Below are 20,223 nucleotides of genomic sequence, written 5' to 3'. Positions count from 1 at the left end.
CCTAAACACTAGTTACACGAGTCTCAGTCCTAGAGACCAAAATGATTACAACCAATCAGGGCATGTCCCAATGTCCCCTCTCATAATGCAAAATGGGCCATGATGGCATACAGAAAGAGACACTAAGACTTCTTAATTCACAGAGGCAACATATGCATCATCAATGTCTCTCCTAAAATCAAACTTGTTTTGGATACAAAGGAGATGCCTGCAAAGAAAGAAAGAACTCCTTTGGTAGGATCTTGGCAAAAATGTCTACCACATCGTCCTGTGAAGAGCTGCTCAATGACAGTATCATCATTGCTGGTAATGATAAGTCATCCACCTATAATGTTCTAAGATGGTATCAGAGCATCTCATCCTTGAGATATGTTAAGGCACTGTTTCTCGTAACGTCAGATCTGTACCACAAGTGAACTTACCAATGGAGCCATCTGCTTTAACATTCTTTTTGTAGACTTGTTTGCATGCAACTACTTATCAATGGACCCATGTCCTTGAACTTCTTTTTTAAGACCCGCTTGCATAATGCATGGCATCCAACCACATTCTTACAAAATTGAAGTTCAACTAGAGCTGTTTCATCACCAAATGCATGAGCCACTGCTTGTGGCTGCAAATAAATATCACCATCCATTGGTGAATGTGCATAGGATAGTGTATGTGCATCTACTCATCGCAATGAAAGGCTCCACATCCACAGGCAAGATAAATTCAGCTGTAACCAAATTTTTTGGCACAAGGAGTCCCACACCCTCACCTCATAGCCATGGATGCCTCACGAAAAAACGGCAGGATGAATCCTACATATATTCAAGGCTCCTTGGATTCCATTATTACTTATGGGACTAATCAAGCCCCACAATGCCTCACACAAGAGCTCAACCCTTATTCAACACCCCCCATGGACTAAGCACCTTGAAAGGTGGACTGAAAAGACCAACCCACAAACCATGGTGATGCAAGACAAACCCCACAGGGAACAACAAACCAAAGCCACCCCAAAGTGCCTCATAGTTCACACCACACAGATAGTCAACTACCGGTGCAAGCAGTCGTTGCCCAAAGTAAAGCCGCACTTAACGATGAGCCACCACGGATCGTGACAACTTTACTGCCCACATTTTAAATACTACCACAAAATCACGAGGCCTTCGGCGATAGAGAGTCTAGAATCCACTAGAGGGCATAGCAGCCGCCACACCTCAGTTCTGCGACAGCGACTGTCCAACCTGTTCTAATACCATGCTGACTGACACGTGTCCAACTGTGGCTACACGGGGTACGAGGGGTCCCACACCCTCGCCCCATAGCCATGCATGCTCTCTCCCACTCCCAAAAAGCCAACAAAATGAGGGAGAAGGGTTTCCATCCTACATATATCCAAGGCTCCTTAGATCCCACTACTGCTTATGGGATTAAGCAAGCTCCACAATGCCACATGTCATTCAGCACCTTAGGGCTCTTTTTCACCCCTTTCGCCATTTCCATAAATCCCGCCGGGTTAGCCCATATCCAACAATCAGTAACATGGGGCCGTGGTCATAGACCAAAGATCTTGGCTAAGATATTGCTAGTAGGGTGACGCATTGTCTAATCAATCCCCCCTTTCGAGATCAAACAAATCCACTCTCGACTCAAGGGCTAGGAGAGAAAGATGGAGTCAAAGATCTCCTAGAAAGCCAAACAAAGGGATGCATGTATACACTCCCAAAAGCACCCAAAGAAAGAGGGTGTCAACCCGTCCTTGCCAGGACATTTCTGCGGATAGAGGGGCTTGGGGGCCTCCGAGAGCTCCTCATCATTGAATGGGTCTCCATCTGCCTACTTATGCTCGGAGAGACCACTATCCAATTGTGTGTCTAGACTCCCTCTCGAGCTACAAGAATATGAGGGGATGACTCCTTAGAATGAAACAACTGTCGATAGAAAGCGGTGGTCATCTCTAGAATCTCATGAGGGTTTAAATGCATTTTTGCCGTTCTCATCACGCAAGCGTTGTAACTACGACCCTGTTGATCAAGGGGAAACAACCACCTTGTCATCCTGTCCCCCGTGCATGCGTGCGTGTGTGTGTATTTCACTTTTTTTTAAATAAAAAAAGTGTGTGTGTGTGTGTGTGTGTGTGAGAGAGAGAGAGAGAGAGAGAGAGGTCAAACATTAATTGAAAAGAAAGACTAATTAGCAATCACACAAAGCATTGATGTTCTCATCAATAACCTAGTGAAAGCTGCCCTCTAAGTTCAACTGTTCACTAAACACTCATATGCATTGTTATTTATACATATACCTATATAATGAATCCAAGAACATTCCCAAACTCATCCTCTAAAAGCACAACATAGTGCAGTTTCAATCTCAGGATAGTCACTCATAAGATTGAAAACCATAAACTCCATCACGCATAGCAGGGACTAGCTACTATGACATCCCCACTGACGTCATCAGTGCCCAACAGTGGGTGTAGACCAAGTATAAAAGTATGCTCTCACACATACAAATCCACACACCCACACATACTTGAGCATCCATTTATACAAAGTCTTCGTACTGAGTTTCTGTCGGCACTCCGGAGGTGAAGGGCAAACTCAGCCATGACGAAGGCTAGCACTAAAGGAAAAGGCTATAGTAAGCCCACTCCATTAAAATGATCAATAGCCATAGCAACTTATTCCAACTTCAAAAAATGGAATAGATGAAAGTGATTAAACAGAGTAGCAGCCACTTGACAGGAAGAAATCCCTTGCAAAAATTGTGTTAAAAAATCTGAAATCTTAACTAAAAACACAGAGTTCCATCTAAAGTTGATTGAACTAACTTTTTAAAACTACCAATGCTTGCAAAAGGTGTTTTGCAGACAAACCTGCTCTGACGAACCTTCAAAATAGATGACTCGATGTGCGGCACCGTCCTTTTGTCCTCTCACCTATTTATACAGAGAATTAACAGCTAGATTACGACGACTGTCTCTCTAACTTATTATCCTGATTCCTATCCATTCAAAATCAGGTATCTTATATCTCCTCACACCATATCCCTCATTGAGATATCTATTTCAAAAGGAATTAAAACAGAGCAATTACAATGGATACCTTTACTGTCGCACCAGAAAGTTGCCTAATCTGTGTGATATTTGCGCCACCTCGTCCAATAACCCCTCCTATAAGAGAACTAGGGACAGTCATCTCAGCTGTTACTTTTGGTATGATTGGAAGAGGAACCACATATCCTGTACCATCAGGCTGTTGAATCACCGTGCTATAAGCAGCCATGTCAGGTAGCGTAATCTGAGAACCATCTGGAAACAGCATTTGTTGCTGTAGAGCATTGGCTGTAAAGTATAAACCTTGATTACTTGCATTCGAACCTTCCCGCGGAGGATTTTCCCTGAGAAGATAAAGCTTATTCACATTGGTAATCTGCAGAAAACACTCATATAAAGTGCCAGTACACTATATCTGCTCTAACACAATAAATATTCCATGAAGGACTCATATTGTAATGTTTAAAAAAGTAAGATGGAAGAAAAACTCTCTCTCTCTCTCTCTCTCTCTCTCCTGCAGAAAACACTCGTATAAAGTGCCAGCAGACTATATCTGCTCTATCACAATAAATATTTTATGAAGGACTCTTTAAAAAAGTAAGATGGACGTAGCTGTCCTTTTCAGATCACATCTGAGACCACTCATATCTGTGGTCCGGAGAGAGGAGCATGCGACATATGTGGATACGAGTCCAGCAACCAGATGCACGACCGATCCTCATTGCAGTGTGCTATTAACCCCCCAGATACATCATCATATGCACATGAGGTCACTATAGAGGGACACGGCCCATACGAGACGATATATAATGACATCACGGAGTTCTCCAGGCAGGGAGATACCCTCCTTCTGGATGACTTTAATGCACACACAGGAGATAGACAGGTGGGCTTTCTAGATTTTGCATCTGACTCCCTCCCAATACCGGAGCTGGATGAAGCAGAGCTTGGGATAGTCAGGCACTCAGCAGATGCATCACATGTGAAAGGGCATGGGCAACATCTACTTGAGTTAGGGGCTGTCCATGATTTGATTATATATAACAGCCTCCAGAGATGGCTATCATCTGGTGGGATCACTTGTTTCCCACATGGCGGAGGAACAAGCACAGTGGACTATCTGATAGGTCCCCTAGCCTTTGCTTCAAGGATACACAACTTTGTGCCTCCTCCCCCACTCGGCGCTGACCACTCATACCTAGCCTTTTGCATTTCTTTTTCTACACCAGCCACAAGGAGAGCCCCTCTCATGCCCACTTGTATCCATATCCACTTTGACCATGCTCTTGATCCAGTCTATGTGAGCCACTTGGCCTGGGAGCTTGTAGCCTTACTTGGAAATGATGCAGACCTCACCCACACCTCAGTAATAGTCACTCCAATATTAATGACCCACTCTGTCGTAGGCTATTGGGTGTTATTATTATTATTCAAAGGTTTTTAGTTACTACTAGTGGTGCTTGTTCATGCAAGCTTAACGGTTTCATTATTGAAGCTCTAGTAACTATTCAATAGTGCTTGCAGGATACCCTAACGTGGAAGATGCCTCAAAACTCTTCGTTCAATGACGAGTGCAGAGAGATGAGATCCCAGCGTGAGTGAACCTTGGGCCATCTGACGACATCCAAGGCCTAGTGGATCTTGCGGCGATTGACAAGTCGTAAGAGGTAGACTTTCCTGACACACAAGATGGATGAGGTGATCCGATCATTTCGAGGGGGCGACCCTACCATTGGATCAGGGCTTCTAGCCGCCAATTCCCACCACAAATCCATATGTTTGTCGCACATATGTGAGCTCACTCTATGGCATCCCGATGCGGGCACCACCTGGTCAATTGTATGTCCGCTATGCCCAAGCCCACTACTTGCCACTTGGTCACAGCAGGGAATGTGTAGTCTGCACTACATCAATTCCATAACCGGAGAACTTACAATCATGAGGGCCTATGGACGGAGCATTTCACACATGGGCAAGAAGTCCTCGCTCTGATTTTAGCGTAGATGTTCAACCACCGTCCACGTTGTATGCCACGGCTTCCCTCCAGCTTGGAGTACTATCACCATTGTGACGATACACAAAGCAGGGGACCCATGGACATTGGGAACTACTGCACTCTAATGATTGGCCATACCTTGGCCAAGATTTATGGGTCGGTATTAGAGAGGGAGATCAACGACTACACAAAGGCACACAGGCAACGGTACTCTAGGATAGGTAGGACTCCGAAGGCAACACTCAACCCTAGACAACATCTTCACCCTACTGAGGAGGCGAGGTCGAGATCCCAAAAAGTCTACGCTTGCTTTGTAGACTTCTGAAGGCCTTCAACACTGTCCCACAATCTTGTATGATCATTAGACTTCAGGAGATGCAGATCCCAAAGGTCATGATTTGTGGGGTGATGAGCCTATACAAGTCCGTCTCAGAGGGAGAGAATGTGCCTCAGGATGCCTATTCGATTGGGTTGAGAGTACGATCGGAGTAAAGCAAGGATGCCCCTTTCATCGACTCTCTTTGGGATTTACATTCACGAGATCACATCCTTTATTGACCGTATAGGAGGTGAGGGATCACTACTGGCTGATTTGATGATATAGATACTGCTATATGCAAACAACATAGTCCTGATATCATCTTCAGTAGAGGGACTATAGAGACATTTGGAGGCCTTAGAGAGAAAGAAAGAAAGAAAGTCTATTAAAGTCTTCGAAAGACTAAAAAGGGCTTTATGAGACTAAAGAAGCTGATATAATGAACTGATGGGTGGAACCACTAAACGGGCATCAACACCAAAGATGCATACATAATCACAAAAATGCATAGTCCTGCCCATAAAAGGCGTCGGTACATCAAAGCAAAAGACACTCTAGGTGGAAATCCGGCAAGAGTGTCAACTCTAGGAAGGGGGCGACGGTGTGGGAGGGTGCTGCAAGGGCAAAAATCCTGTGATAGAGCGCCAGTGGCTATTGGCATGTACAACCCATTGAGGTCTCCTAGTTGTAGCCCTGCGGCGAACAAGTGCCACAGTCACTCCTATGGGTCGTGTGTCTGGTCAAGCAAACATCGAGGTAATGTCCCCTACCATGATATGTGCCTCGGTACGCTGGCAGGTCTGGCGTCTCTCTAGCTCTAGCTTGGGTCCCCGTGGTCGCCACCTCTGTGAGCCCTCCCAATCAAAGCTATCTGGTCGAAAAACCGCGTCTAGATGTGTGCCCTAGTCCCCCCTACGCACTATGAGCAACCGCTCTTGTGCTAAACGGCCTCATGTATCAAAACTACCAAGCACCGCTAGTCTGGGTAGGATAGGAGGCAGGGTAGGGAGCTGAAGCCCTCTGAAGGGGCAATGGTACCAACCTCTAATCTCGTACACCGGACACATGAAAGCAAAATGCTCTCTAACTCTATCTCTGGGGAATCGCGCAGAGTACAGATGCGGCCCTCTCTAGGTATGGCCTTTGCTCGACCACTCTCTATATGGAGGCAATGTGATGAGACCCAAAACTGCCCAATCGAGATCCTCATGGAGTGGGGGAGGTGGATTTGCATGCATCCTGGTGGGTCGGTGCAGCCCTCCTCCGAAATCCATAGGCCGTGATCTCTATAAGTTGAGCTTCACAAGGAGCTCACGTGGTGCTAACCAAGTCCTGAATGTGTGTAGTTGTAGGAGATCCTCTCGTATGACCTGGTTCACCTCGTGATAGGTGAGCGGGATGGATGACACGACCCCGTAGAATCTGACCCTATCACTGACCTAGAATCTCGTCCTCGATACAACCAGAATCAAAGCGCAGATGCCTCGATCCTCCCGACCACCCCTGAGCACGTGGGCTACAGCTCGACTTATCCATAGGCCCGTACCACCTGAGCCCGTCTAGAAGACCTTCGATACACCACCTATGATCCGCCATGTAGATGGCCAGAGTCCCGGCTTGGGTCCAAGTCCCATCCATCAATTAAGGAGCGCTCAATTGATCTCCACAATAGCACTGGCCCTCCCTCTATATAGAAGGAAACCCGCTATAGATAGCACAATGCTATGAATAGCTCCCTCCATATAAAGCGAGCACTATATATGAATCAATCTCTATATATAGCAATCTCGGCTAAAAATAGCCAACCAGCCCTATGCTATCCCGTAACACACGTTAACCTGCTATCCAACCCTAGGTACACCATGCACATGACATACTCCCCTTCCTCTAAGAACTCACTCCTGAGTTCACCACAAAGCCCGAAAACTCTCTAGGAAGATGAGTCCATGCCAATAACTATACTCTGACTGTCAACTTGAGTGTGCTATACTTTCCATGAGATTCAAATCAAAGAAAATCTAAGGCGAAAGCCACAATCTTTGATAACCAACCCAAGGAAAGTAAATCTCTCAATCTAAACAAGGTTACGTATCATCGAGTATTCTCCTCGAGAAATCAAGTAACGCATGAATCCACAGAGTTCCGTTGACATATCCGTACACAAGCATAGTAAAATCTGTACCTGAAGGTAAATGATTCTATCAACCTTATCTATTGAGTATCCTTGAACTCAAAATCTTAGGTTGAGATCAAGAAATCATTGTTCGGACAACCCCATCAATTGAACCCCTCGAGGTCAATTTTTGGGTTGCAATTTCTATCAACCCTAATGTCCTGAATTACTTAGTATTCAGAAAATCTCTTAATAGAATACCCTTGTAATTCAAATTCTTGGGTTGAAATACATGACAGACTTTCCATCGCAGAACAATTAGGTATCCGTTCATAACTCATGATGGAAGAATCTTCATGGAAGTATCAATGGACAAAATCCTGACCAAAGATATGGTCCCCTTGATCTATCCTCGAAATACCCCTACATGAGGATAATCAGTAAAAATTCAGTTGGCTATATCTGACTTGGTACTATTCTAGACATGAATATAGTCAACCATCGTAGGAATAACATCCTATGTGATCCAAAGACTACGGAAATATACAATCCGAAATCTCTAAAAATAATATCCACTATCGGATATCCTGTATAAACTTGTGCACAATAAACCGCTCCTATCACACGATCATCCAATTCTTAGGATCTCTTATCTAGGAACATCAAGTTCCAAACAAGGCACTGACATACCATCATCAGAAGATATGCGGTAACCCTCCCTGAGATTGAATCTAGACTGTGGAGCTCCAGGGTTGAACCCAAAAAATACATGGCTTCTCTCAAGGTAAAGAATCTTAGTCAACCTAGTAAAAAATCTAATCAGGTTGCCCCCAATTCAATTCAGCCTACTTGTACTTCACCTTAGAGGTCCTTGGGTATTATTTCACGCTGGATTATACCACCACATCAGAGAATCTTAAATGTAACATACCTTAGTGTCCCATACCACTTGAGTATACTACAAATAAAAAACTCGGTAGACAATATGAGTGAATCAAGTAGCCAATTCAACTCAGATGATCCCAGATTGAGTCAGGGTGGCAAATCTGTACTCAATCCTTTTCTTAATGTGATTATATCCACCCCTTGTATTACAATAGCCCAACCAATAGGTCAAAGAAGAAAACCCAGTAGGTAGCATCCCTAACAACTCTTGAATCTTGAATATCCATGACCTCGGGCTAAAAGAGTGAGAATCAGAATGACACCGCCTTTGGACATGATTCAAAGAAAGTATCCAACAAGACTCATCCTGGTCTAATCAATAAGAACCTTCATATGTCCAAACGGTAACTCGAAGAAACGCCATAACTCACAATCACATCGAGATCAAAACTTCAAATAGAACCAAAAAAGGAATCTATGCACCAAGATTCGAGAAAGGGAAATCCAATTGCCTTTGTTAAATCCGAGCTAATATGTAACAAATACTCGGGCACTATCAATGTACCATATATCTGAAAAACTTCAAGATATATGCAAGAAAAGTATAATTTGAAAAAAACCATCAAATTATAGATGCCACTAGTTACAAATCAAACCCAAGTTAACCAAAACCTGGTAAATTTAATAACAAGACAGTTTATAATCCATACAAAATTGGGGAGCTTCTTGAACCAAACGTGGTTCAAAAGATCCAGTCGAGCCAAAAAATAATTGGGTGTCGGTCAAAACTGAGGATGTCAACCTCTTCATCGCTTCTCAATAGCACTGAAGCAATATAAAGACTCTAAAACAAGCTGTCTACATTTAGAACAGCATGAGCCTTCTTCAATATATTTATGGTACTGAGGGGTTTTATAGTAGTGAAGAGCTGCCCAGAGTTCATCCATCAAGGAATCCATCTCTTGTAGCGGGTCATGAGGTCTACGAGGAATAACCTCCGATGTAGCCTCATCCTCCATCTCAATAAAACAGTAATCCAATGTAGGTGTCTCATTACTTTGATGTCCTTCCATGGCTGGAAAATATCTCGCACGGGAGAGGGACTAGAAGAAAAACAGCTGCGTCCAAACACGTGCTCTTCACACTAAAAGAGAAGCTGGTGCTGTGCGGAATCAAGGAAGAAGGCGAGTAGACAACAGCAAGAAAGATGGCGGAATTTGATAGGCTGATCTTAGACTGGAAAATTCGCCTTCATGCGCTGAAGTGCTGAAGTGAGAAAGAGAGAGTAATCCCGGGTATCCTCTGTGTGGCTACTAATCTCTCTCTCTAGTACCGAACCATATATCTTAGCAAGAGTATGGCCAATCATGAGAGTACAATAGTTCCCAGTATCCATGGGGTCACCTGCCTTGTGTATCGGTACGATGGTGGTAGTGCTCAAGGTGGCCGGGAAGCCATGGCATACGGCATGATTGAACAACTGCACTAAAATAAGAGTCAAGACCTCCTGCCCATGTGCAAAGTGCTCAGTGCATAGCCCCTCATGGTCTAGAGATCTCCGGTTATGAAGCCGGAGAAGGGCAGCCCGGACATTCTGTGCAGTGAACAGGTGGCACATAGTGGGTCTAGGCATAGTCGTCATATGAGGTGGTGTCTGACCTTGGACATCATAGAGAGAGTATGCATATGTGTGCCAAACATAAAGATCTGTGATGGGGATGGGCGGCTTCCCCTCTGATAGGAGTCCCCATCCCGTAGAAGGGTCCCTCTCGCGAAAGGATCCAATCACCTCATCCATCCTGTGTATGAGGAAAGCCTGCTTCTTACGCCCTGTCACCCGGCATGAGATTCGTTGCACCTCTAGTGCATCCAGGTGTCCCAGTGCTCGCACACATGTAAGGTGGGCTCTGATCTCTTGGCATTCGTCGTCAAACCAGGGGTTTTGGGTGGGGCATCCTTCCGTCCTGAACGCGTACAGATCGAGTCGCGGGAAATGATCTGGTGGCAGCCTACTATATCACCGAAACAAAGTTATCCGAGGCATGGGCGAGGTACATCCCGTCTCCAAGTAAGACTGGAAGCTCCCCGAGGCCAGGTGATTCACATATACCGGGTCAAGAGCACGATCAAAATGGATCTGGACACGAGGTGCCGGGGGGATCTTCCTCATGGATGGCATGGTGGCTGAGATACGAAAGGCAAGGAATGAATGGTCAGCCCTGAGCGGGGAAGGGATACAATGGAATCATGTATCTGTGAGACCAAAGCTAACGGACCGAATAGGTAGTCTACTCTGCTTCTTCACCTGCCATGTGGGAAACAAGTAAGCCCACCAGATGATGGCCATCTCTGGAGACCATTATATATGATCAAGTCGTGAATAGTACCCAACTCAAGTAGATGTCTCCCGTACGCTGTCATTCGTGCCTCTGCATCCAACACAACGACATATTAGGGAATCCTATGCATTTGAGTCAACTCCAAGACACGGTGGGGTGGAGGAGTTAGCCAACATGAGGGCATTGTGGATCAGATGGGGAAAGATGACATGCTGCCAAGCGAGGGACGCGATGCTGCAGAGTGAGGGACGCAAAGACCACACACGACACAGACAGTGACCAAAGCATGCACAATCGAGGATCGGTCTATCTCAACTCTCCTCAAAGGAGAGCGCCAAAGACGAGGCATCACCCTTGACATAGTCCATCGAATCCAGAGATCGAGGAGACCACGCCCTCCCCCATGTCGCGAGACAGCTCCACAAACACAGATACGAGAGCTTCTCACATCTCATCAAAAAGCCACCAGGGCACGTGGATATGTGGAACCTGAGCATGTACTAGGAGTGCTAACCCTGAGCACTTGACACTCTTCTCTGTTGTTTTGCTACTCTAGTATTTTGTTCACTAGTTTAGCACTTTGGCTTTCACTTTTCAGCAAGGGTCTTAGTAAACCCTTTGTTTCAGCCCTTGGTGGCTTGTATGAGTTACCTTTTGGTTTTGCACTTTGTCTCATAGGCCCGTGAGGCCTCTTGCACAGGTTAATACATCTCTCTCTCTTGTGAGACCTTGCTCATGGAGATACATAGTTTTCGTGAGCGTGAGATGGAGCTGACTCGCTTCGCACGGGAGCAGGTCCGCTTCAACCAGGAGCAAAGCCGCATCATACAGGAGCAAGCTAGGGCCATTCGGGAGCAGGCGGGTCTTATTCAGGGACTCTGACAAGATATCACGCAGCTTTGACAGGAGGTCACAACCATACACACTGTCCCAGGGAGTACCCCGCTCGTTGAGGCACAGATTGCGAACCTGCAATCTGCTATTGAGGAGACTTCCAGATGGGTTGATGTGACCAAACGAGAACCCACAAGGATAACCGTTCCAGCTACCCTCATGGAATAGCAGCAGAGAGCCAGTAAGGATCTCAACATCAGAGTACGCGGGATCCCACGCACTGAGGCTACACCGATGGTAGATGCGACTGCGTTCGTAGGCGGGTGGGGAGAGATCCCAACCAAGAGCAACCCTTCATCATACGGTTCCATGACACTCAGGCACGACTTTCAGCTCTACGACGCAGGTCAGTCCTTCGAGATCAACTAGCGATCTCTATGGATGAGGACCTCACACCTCTACAGGTTGAGGAGAGACACGAGGACAAGGGCCCGTCAAGTACCACTTCTTGACTTCAGAAATGATTCCACTCTACTACCAGATATTGACCTTGAGGAGGCACGTATGCTACGGGTTTCGGCTCACAGGCGAGGTCCATTCTCATCTTATGGGCAGGCCCTATTAGACCTCGGCAGGATACATGATCTCATTATCTATAATGGTCTTGACAGATGGCCCGCTTCAAGTGGTTTCACATGCTTTCCACATGGGGGGGGCTCCAATGTTGTTGATTACATCATGGGATCCCCTGTCTTCACATCTCGCATTACTGACTTCACTGTAGCACCTCTCCCTCCAAGGGCTGATCATACATACCTTTAGCATCTCCACCTCCCTTCGCATAGCACCTTACACCCCACTCAGTACTTACTCCACCTACCACGATATACGCTTTGATCGGGATCACTCACCTTCTTACTCTGGCCGTCTGTACATACTTCTCGCTTATATTGACTTCATAGCTCTTTTAGAGGATCGTGCTGCCCTTGTCACCTACTCACTACACGAGGCAGCCATTCACGCTTTCCCCCACACCACCCGCTCCACTCGCCCACCACCCCCTAGAATCATACCCTGTAATAGTCGGTACGATGATGAGTGTAAGGCTTTACGCCGTCAACTCAGATTCAAAACCAAAAATAGTCTTCCGAGCGCACCAGATACGCTACGCGGAGGCGCTAGCTCTGCCGCAGTCCTTTTAAGGCGGTACGGAGGAAGAAACTAGACTTCCTTCGTCGAAACGAGGAGGAGCTACTAAAAATTTTGTTTAGTAACAACTCTAAGGACTTCTGTCAGAGATTTCTAAAAGGACGGTCCCCTCCGCCACTCACTGACACTCAAATCTGGTTTGATTATGCACGCACACTTTATGACATCCCAAATCAGCTAGTCCCTAATCTCTCACACATGTCTTGCCCCACATCCTGCACCCTCTTCACTAGAGGAGGGGTAAAGGATGCCGTAATGAAACTTCATAATGGCCGAGCCAAGGATCATGAGGGGCTATGCACTGAATTCATTGCATATGGGATTAACCTCCTAGCCCCGATCTTAGCAAAGCCTTTTAATGAAGTGTTTGTTTGGGGTTTCCACACACTTGGACCATTAACACTATCTCACCCATCCACAAGGCAGGGGATCCCATGAGCTCGGAGAACTATAGGACCATTATGATTGGACATGTCATGTCCAAGATTTATGCATCGGTACTTGACTCCGAGGTTGGCAAACTTGCACAGTGTCAAGGACTTAGAGCAGCAGGACAGGCCGGATTCCGGCGCCATCATGGAACCATGGACCACATTCTCACGCTCAGATGTATCATCGAGGAGGCGAGGTCACGGAAGCACAAGGTTTATTGTTGCTTTGTGGATTTCTGCAAGGCATTTGACACGGTTCCAAGAGCCCGCCTCATACGGCGCCTACAGGACTTGGGTTATGACCAGGAGATCATTTGGGCTGTCATGGCACTTTATGAGAGAGTTTCAGGCAGAGTTCGGGCCAGGATCAGGGTGGACAGACGAGATCATGAGCACCACCGGGGTCAAACAAGGGTGTCCTTTGTCGCCTACCTTGTTTGGCCTCTACATTGCCGAGCTTGAGATAGTGATGCAGACACAAGGGGGTGTAGGTTGCTCTCTTGCGAGCACGTTGATCCAGATATTGCTCTACGCAGATGACGTGGCTTTCTTGTCTTCCTCAGCAGAGGGGCTTTAGAGACACCTAGACGCACTACAGTCCTTTTGTGAGTCTCATGATTTGAAGGTCAACCTGGGTAAAACCAAGGTCATGATCTTCAATACATCTCGAGCCATCATGCGTCAAGAGCAGTTCACATTTGAGGGGTCATCTATTGAGATAGTTTCATCATACACTTATCTTTGGGTTATCTTCTCCGAACCCAGCTTCACTATGAGACCGGCGATGCATGCACGCTTGAGTAGACGGTATGCTTCATTGGCCAGACTAGAGAGGTAGTGCTTCCGCTCGCACTTTCAGGATCCACGCACCAAGGGGTTGCTTTTTGACTCCTTGGTTCGGCGGGAATGTACGGCAGCCCTTGTTGGGGGCCAGACTTGTTAGATACAAAGTGGGCCCGTGTGGAGCGGCTACAGATTCTCATGTTATAACGGATCATTCGTGGTAAGTCATCTGTTCCTCACCAGATCATTCACGCTGAGTTTGGGTCCCCCTCTTTACAACTAGATGCTGCATTTCAGGTCATCACGTATCTGTACCGAGTTAGGGAATATGGGGATTATACCTCGCGGCGTAGCGGGCTCCATGGATAGCTCTATCCTCTTCTATGGCACTTGCAGCAGGAGGAGACCAAAGGTGCTGATATGCATGTACAAAGAGATGGTTTGAGCGACTGCGGCTCCACATGGATAGACTCCTCCCTTCCAGTATAGCATGGATGCTCCATTTTCTCCCCTCCTATCACACGAGGTCAACTAGGTTATCCGTGAGCATCTACTACAGCTACACACATTTCGGACCTGGTTGGGACCGAGTGAACTCCCAGTGAAGCTTAGCTTCTACAAAGATCGCTTCTTACATATCACAGCAGAGGGTTTCATTGACCCACCAGGATACACGCAAATTCACCTACCCCACTCGCTAAGGATCTCTCTTGGGCAGCTTTGGGTCTCTTCACACAAACTTCGCATCAAGAGCGGCAGAGCAGAGCGACTACCCAGGGAGAGGCGCATATGCACACTGTGTGACATGCAAGAGGTTGAGACAGAGGAGCATTTCATCTTTAGGTGTCTTGTGTACTATGAGATCCGAGGGCGTTTCCACTGCCTCTTCAAGGATAGTTATGGGATTTTGGCCCGTTTCCTCTCCTACACAGACCAGCGGTGTTTGGCAAGTTTCATTCATGAGGCACTTAGACACCGCAAGAGGATACTCCAAGCAGGGAGACAAGAGCAGACTTCTTCCTCGGTTGATCCCTCTCAGAGCTCTATCACGGAGTTCTTTCAGCTAGATCACATGGGACCCCACGAGACGAGGCCTCGACATGACCGTGACCCAGAGCCTATGACCTGATAGCTCAGACAAAGGGTCGACACAGAGATCACTTGGGGACATCCCCTCCTTGTTTAGAGTCGGAGCCCAACCGACGGGGGTCATAGTAGCCGTGGTCAGACGTAGAGCTATGACCAGGAGACGTGCCAGGACCACACTCTATTGCCGACTTCATGCCTCCACTGCCTCATCCATCCTGATATCGTGCTGCTGCCGATGATGATGATGATATTGATGACGATGCCGAGATTGATATATAGTTGACCATCGACATGACTATGTTGTACTTAGGACAAAGTACTGCCATTCTGCATTTCTGCATTTTGCATTGGTATGGATGCTCGTTTAGTAGCTCCACTACCACAGCTTGTTGTATCACGATTTTCACAGTCTCATAGACCCATCGGTCTTCCAAAGACTTTAATAAACTTTCTTTCTTTCTTCTTCAAAGTTCCCACGCTTTGTTCAAGTTCCGGTTACAGATTCTAGTGCAGGAGCAAATTGTGATTTCTTCTACAGCGCCTGTTTCTAACCAACACAAAATCATTCTCCCTCTCCATGATCCTCTCTCTCTCTCTCTCTCTCTCTCTCTCTCTCTCTCTCTCTCTCTCTCCGTCTCTCTCTCTCACACACACACACATGCGTTTTTGCATAGACAACAAGAAGAACAAATGGACGCAATCAAACAATCAAATAGTACCAACCTGGATGCAAAGACAAAATGATATTTTTCAAGGGACAAAAAGGCAGCACAACATGGCAAGCTAAGCTGGTAAAGCTCAAAGAAAAATATCCAACTCTTACATCAGAAGAAAGAAACCACGCCATAATTACCAAGGAACACTCTTCCCCCTTTCTGGAGCTAGTGTGGATAGCATTTGTCACCTACTTGTATATTCCAAGCAAGAAATAAAGTTGACCTTTTATTTGACTGTGATCAAAGAGTTCTCTTTATCAACGCATTGACTCCGGTCAATAAGGCTTGACTTCAGTCAAGGAGTCTTGGTTTCGGCCAAGAAGGGTTGACTTCAGTCAACCAGAGTATTCAGAGCTGACTTTGTCAAAGAGATTAAAGTATGCTCAAGGAGCGTTGACTACGGTCAAAAGTTCTTGACCATGATCAAGGAGGGTTGGCCTTGGTCAACTAGAGAATTCATGTTGTGTGGCAAGAGAGGAGATTACTGAAAAAAGGTAGATCGTGGCCCCTTGTGCAGATTGGGCAGATGCCTACGCAGGGAAACTTGAAATGCCAAGGAATGGCCTTGTGGGAAGGCAATTGAGGTTTCCACACCGTTCCCCACGTTTCGGCACATTCCTGTTTCTCTTTATGGCTTGCAATGCAGTAAAACCGTGCCACGAATTTATTATTGTTGCTCTGTGTAGATATTTGAGCTCTAGGAAGAGTGAAGAGAAGGAATAACTCATACACAGCACACCACACAAGGGCCCAAAACCATAGCCGGGCTGGACCCCCCTGAAGGTATTTTGTTGCTTCCAAAAAGTTGCTGAGTACAAGCACAAACTCAGCTCTGTGTTATTCAATGTTCAGCCCAGTCTGCACAAGCGGCCACAATCAAATCAGCCTTTCTTCTCTCTTGCCTTGCCTTGGCTTGCCTCTCTCACAGCCCTTGGACTCTCCACTCAAGTCAGCCTCCCTAACTGCTAAGCTCTCCAAGCCTCAAGCTTGCAGCTCATAGTCACGTGAAAACCCATTTCGGCCTGTTCGAAACCTCGAAACGCAAAACACACGAAACGTTTCGAAATAGGACAAAACGCTCTCAACGAAACCTTTGTTTCGCCCAAATCAAAATACATGTTTTTGCCCCATTTTTTCTAGAATCCAATGTGTTTGTGTTTTAAAGTTCCTTTTTCGCGTCTTGACTTGTATTTATCTTTGTTCACTCTAAATTAAATAAGACATATCTTTTTGCCCCTATAAGGGTATATATTAAGTATCAATTCGATTTCGTCTGAAGAGTCAACACAAAACGAAATGAAACCTGTCGAAACGTCGAAACGAAGGAATAGACGAAACGTTTCTTGTGACTATGAGCTTGCTCCCTACCCTGCACTCCACTCTCCTACCTACACTGAAGCGTCCCTCCCATCTTACAATAGAGGAAGACAAAAGGCACTGAAGGGCTCCAAGAAGAGCCTGAACCATTGGTTGCATCTACCCTTTTTCAAGGAGCATGAGACCTATTAATTATGGTTAGACACATGGTAAAACTTTACAGGGCTGCTGTCGCTCTAGGATACTTGCATCAGGGGGGCTGAAATGCAAGCGCTAAAACCAAAGGAGAGGAATCCTTAAGAAAAAATCTTGAAGCTACAACCACATCTGAACAGTTAGCCACTTCTTTTCTTTAGATAAGTGTCTCTATCCCATAGGGGAACCTCTGCTCAAGAAACATGAGATTTTACTACTTCGTGGACTTTACAAGGCACTTGATTCGGTGAAGGAAAGAAAGAAAGAAAGAAGTCTATTAGAGTCTCAGAAGACCAAAAGGGTCAATGAGATTGAAAGAAACTGATACCAATGAACCTGATGGGTGGAGCCACTAAACAGGCATGAGCACCCATAACAAATACAAAATCCATAACCAAGTCCATAATCCATATCTTGCCCATGTTGGCATCCATACGTAAAAAGGGAAAAAATCTCCAAGTGGAAGCCAATGAGAGTGTCAGCCCTAGGACGGGGACGTCGGTGTGTGAGGCTGCAAGAACCCTGTGATAGGGCGGGCGTTGGTATCTCTCGGCATGTACAGCTCGCTGAAGTCTCCTGGCTGTAGCTCTGCATCGAACAAGTGCCCCAATCACTCCTATGGGTCGTGCATGGGGCCTAGTAAACATGGAAGCCAGGTCCCCAAGCGTGATCTGTGCCTCAGTGTGCTGCGGGTATCTGGCTCTGGCTCGAGCCCCCATGATTGCCGTCTCAGTGAGTTCGGTTGGACAGTACTGTCTGGCTGAAAAAACTTTGTGATCATGCTCTGAGTGGGGTCTGGATGTGTGTCATGATCTCCCCTATGTGCTCTGAGCAAACGCTCCCTGCGTCGTACGGCCTCATGAATGAATGCCGCTTAACACCTCTGCTATGGGTAAGCATAGGGAGCCGAAGCCGTCTCTGAAAAGACAATGGTATCGACCTCTGATCTCGCACTATACTGGGCACCTTAAAGCGAAATGATCCTTTGACTCGATCTCCCGCGAGCCACACATGACACATCAAGATAGGTATCTGACACTGAAGCATACCGGCGAGCATGCACTTTATAGGCAAGTAGTAAGGCAGATCCTTTTGTAATGGGCGTGGCTAGATTAGAAAGGGTTTTCAAATATGGCCACCCTCTTTCTTCCACTCTTTGAGTCTCTTTTTAAAAAGCCAGTATGTTTGACTTATTCCATCAGGTTATAATATTCTGCCATTACAATATCGGAGATGATGAACTCTGCAATGTTACACCCCCATTAATTATGGGCACTGTTCACGTCAATAATCCTGGCATTACCATAGGGGAGATGATCTAGTAGACACTAAGTCATCAATAAAATGGATAGCGTTTAAGTGCGCAAAATAATAGAAGAAATTATGAAAAAACATCAACAGCTGAACTACTCTGAAAAGGCTTTAAAAGTCATAGCAACAATGGCAGCTTTAAAGACAACAAACAAACTCAATATAAAATTCACCACACTAATGCAAACAAATGAGGGGAAACAAAATCAAACCTTAGTTTAGCAGCAACGAGTTCCACTGCTCTTTGGACTTGTGGTATCTCCCCAGACACCTGTGGAATGATGGCCTTAGCAGCTTTTATTTGTCGTCACAGGACAATTACTTTTAATCAGAAGTCCATTACAAAGGCAAACCAAAGCTAGACAACCAGGTAATAGGGTGACACCTGCATAAGCCTGTCAGATTCTGATGCAGAAGAGCATGGTGGAAGTTGATCTCGTGGTAAAATGCGTACAGTAGCTCCAGACAAGTCCCTTATTTCCTTTATCGAAGCCCCACCTTTCCCAATTACACAGCCAGCTTGAGACCCAGATATCAAAAGACGAGTCAAGTTTGGACCGGCATGGTGTTGAGGCCCAATGGTTGCTATAACTCCTTTGTCTCCAGTCTCCGGCTGGTTATGTTAATTAACAAATTTACATATAAATTGAACTGAAAACAAAACAGAGAAGAAACAAAAGGATTTCAAGAATATCAAAGCAGCATCTCAAGCAAAGGGTGCACAATCACTTTGGTCAAACCATAATGACAGAAATGGCAGTATCAGCAAAAATTGACCCAAACAATTAGCTCTATGAAGGTACGCAACACTCACCTCAACGAGTAGAGTAACCACACGAATAAGAGCGCGCTCTGCTGCACACTTCAACTGATCAGCTTCATCCTTGGAGGAGATGAGGACTACTCGCTCCTCGACAGGCTGTGACATGACAACATATGTAATAAGCCCCATAACGATCGTGCCAACACATAACCCTTTAAAAGACACCTTGCAGTTCAATATCCCGGGAATTTAGATGCTCTATCATCTTGACAATGTCAAGTCAGAGTATTACAAGATCGAGAGACATACAGTGTGGGCAACTCATTCACCTTAATATTTTTTTCACATACGTGCAAATGAAGGTTGGAACATGAAGCAAGGAGAGTACATGCACATGCATGTCATTCTGTGTGCGTGTGTGCGCAAGCATACGCATACATGCGAATGTGTGATATTATAAGACTAGGATATATCCAACCTTACAAAATACGTTTTTGGAAACCACACAATAGAACAATGAGAGAAAGAGAGAGCTTCGGGGGGAGGAGAAAAAGAGAGAAACGGAAGAGGCATAAAACGAAAAGAAAGAAAGAAATAACTTAGCAAGCAAAGTTGTCATCAATACCCAAGCATACGCTGCATCTGGCTTACGAAAGATTAAGAAATCTCTTGGTAATCATAGTGCTTACTAAGTTATAAAATCCAACCCAACAACAACTACAACAACAAAAAGGAAGAAGAAGAAATGCAACACACACACACACACACACACATAGAGAGAGAGAAAGAGAGAGTATTGAAGTTGTTTATTAAAACAAAAGAAATACAAATGCAAACACCAACCCAAGAATCTTAAACATAATCAAAGTTGAAATTCCAA

At 45.7% G+C, this 20,223-nt stretch overlaps 1 protein-coding gene across 1 annotated transcript in view; it reads right to left on the bottom strand.

The window, feature by feature from the left end:
* LOC147893570 (uncharacterized) overlaps positions 1-20,223 on the bottom strand; it is a 75,416-nt gene that overhangs the window by 1,479 nt on the left and 53,714 nt on the right. Inside the window, exons 2-6 of the mRNA XM_087386052.1 lie at positions 19,395-19,499; positions 18,966-19,193; positions 18,793-18,851; positions 3,093-3,387; positions 2,864-2,926 (exon numbers count right to left, since the gene is read on the bottom strand). Of these exons, the coding sequence (XP_087242178.1) occupies positions 2,864-2,926; positions 3,093-3,387; positions 18,793-18,851; positions 18,966-19,193; positions 19,395-19,499 (750 nt within the window). The remainder of the gene's footprint in view (positions 1-2,863; positions 2,927-3,092; positions 3,388-18,792; positions 18,852-18,965; positions 19,194-19,394; positions 19,500-20,223) is intronic.

Source organism: Dipteris shenzhenensis, chromosome 15 (assembly GCF_047967505.1).
Source record: "Dipteris shenzhenensis isolate YYH24624 ecotype China chromosome 15, Dip_SZ_1.0, whole genome shotgun sequence".
Lineage (NCBI taxonomy): Eukaryota > Viridiplantae > Streptophyta > Polypodiopsida > Gleicheniales > Dipteridaceae > Dipteris > Dipteris shenzhenensis.
The sequence above is the reverse complement of the archived record's forward strand: the minus strand, read 5'-3'. Positions and strand labels throughout refer to the sequence as shown.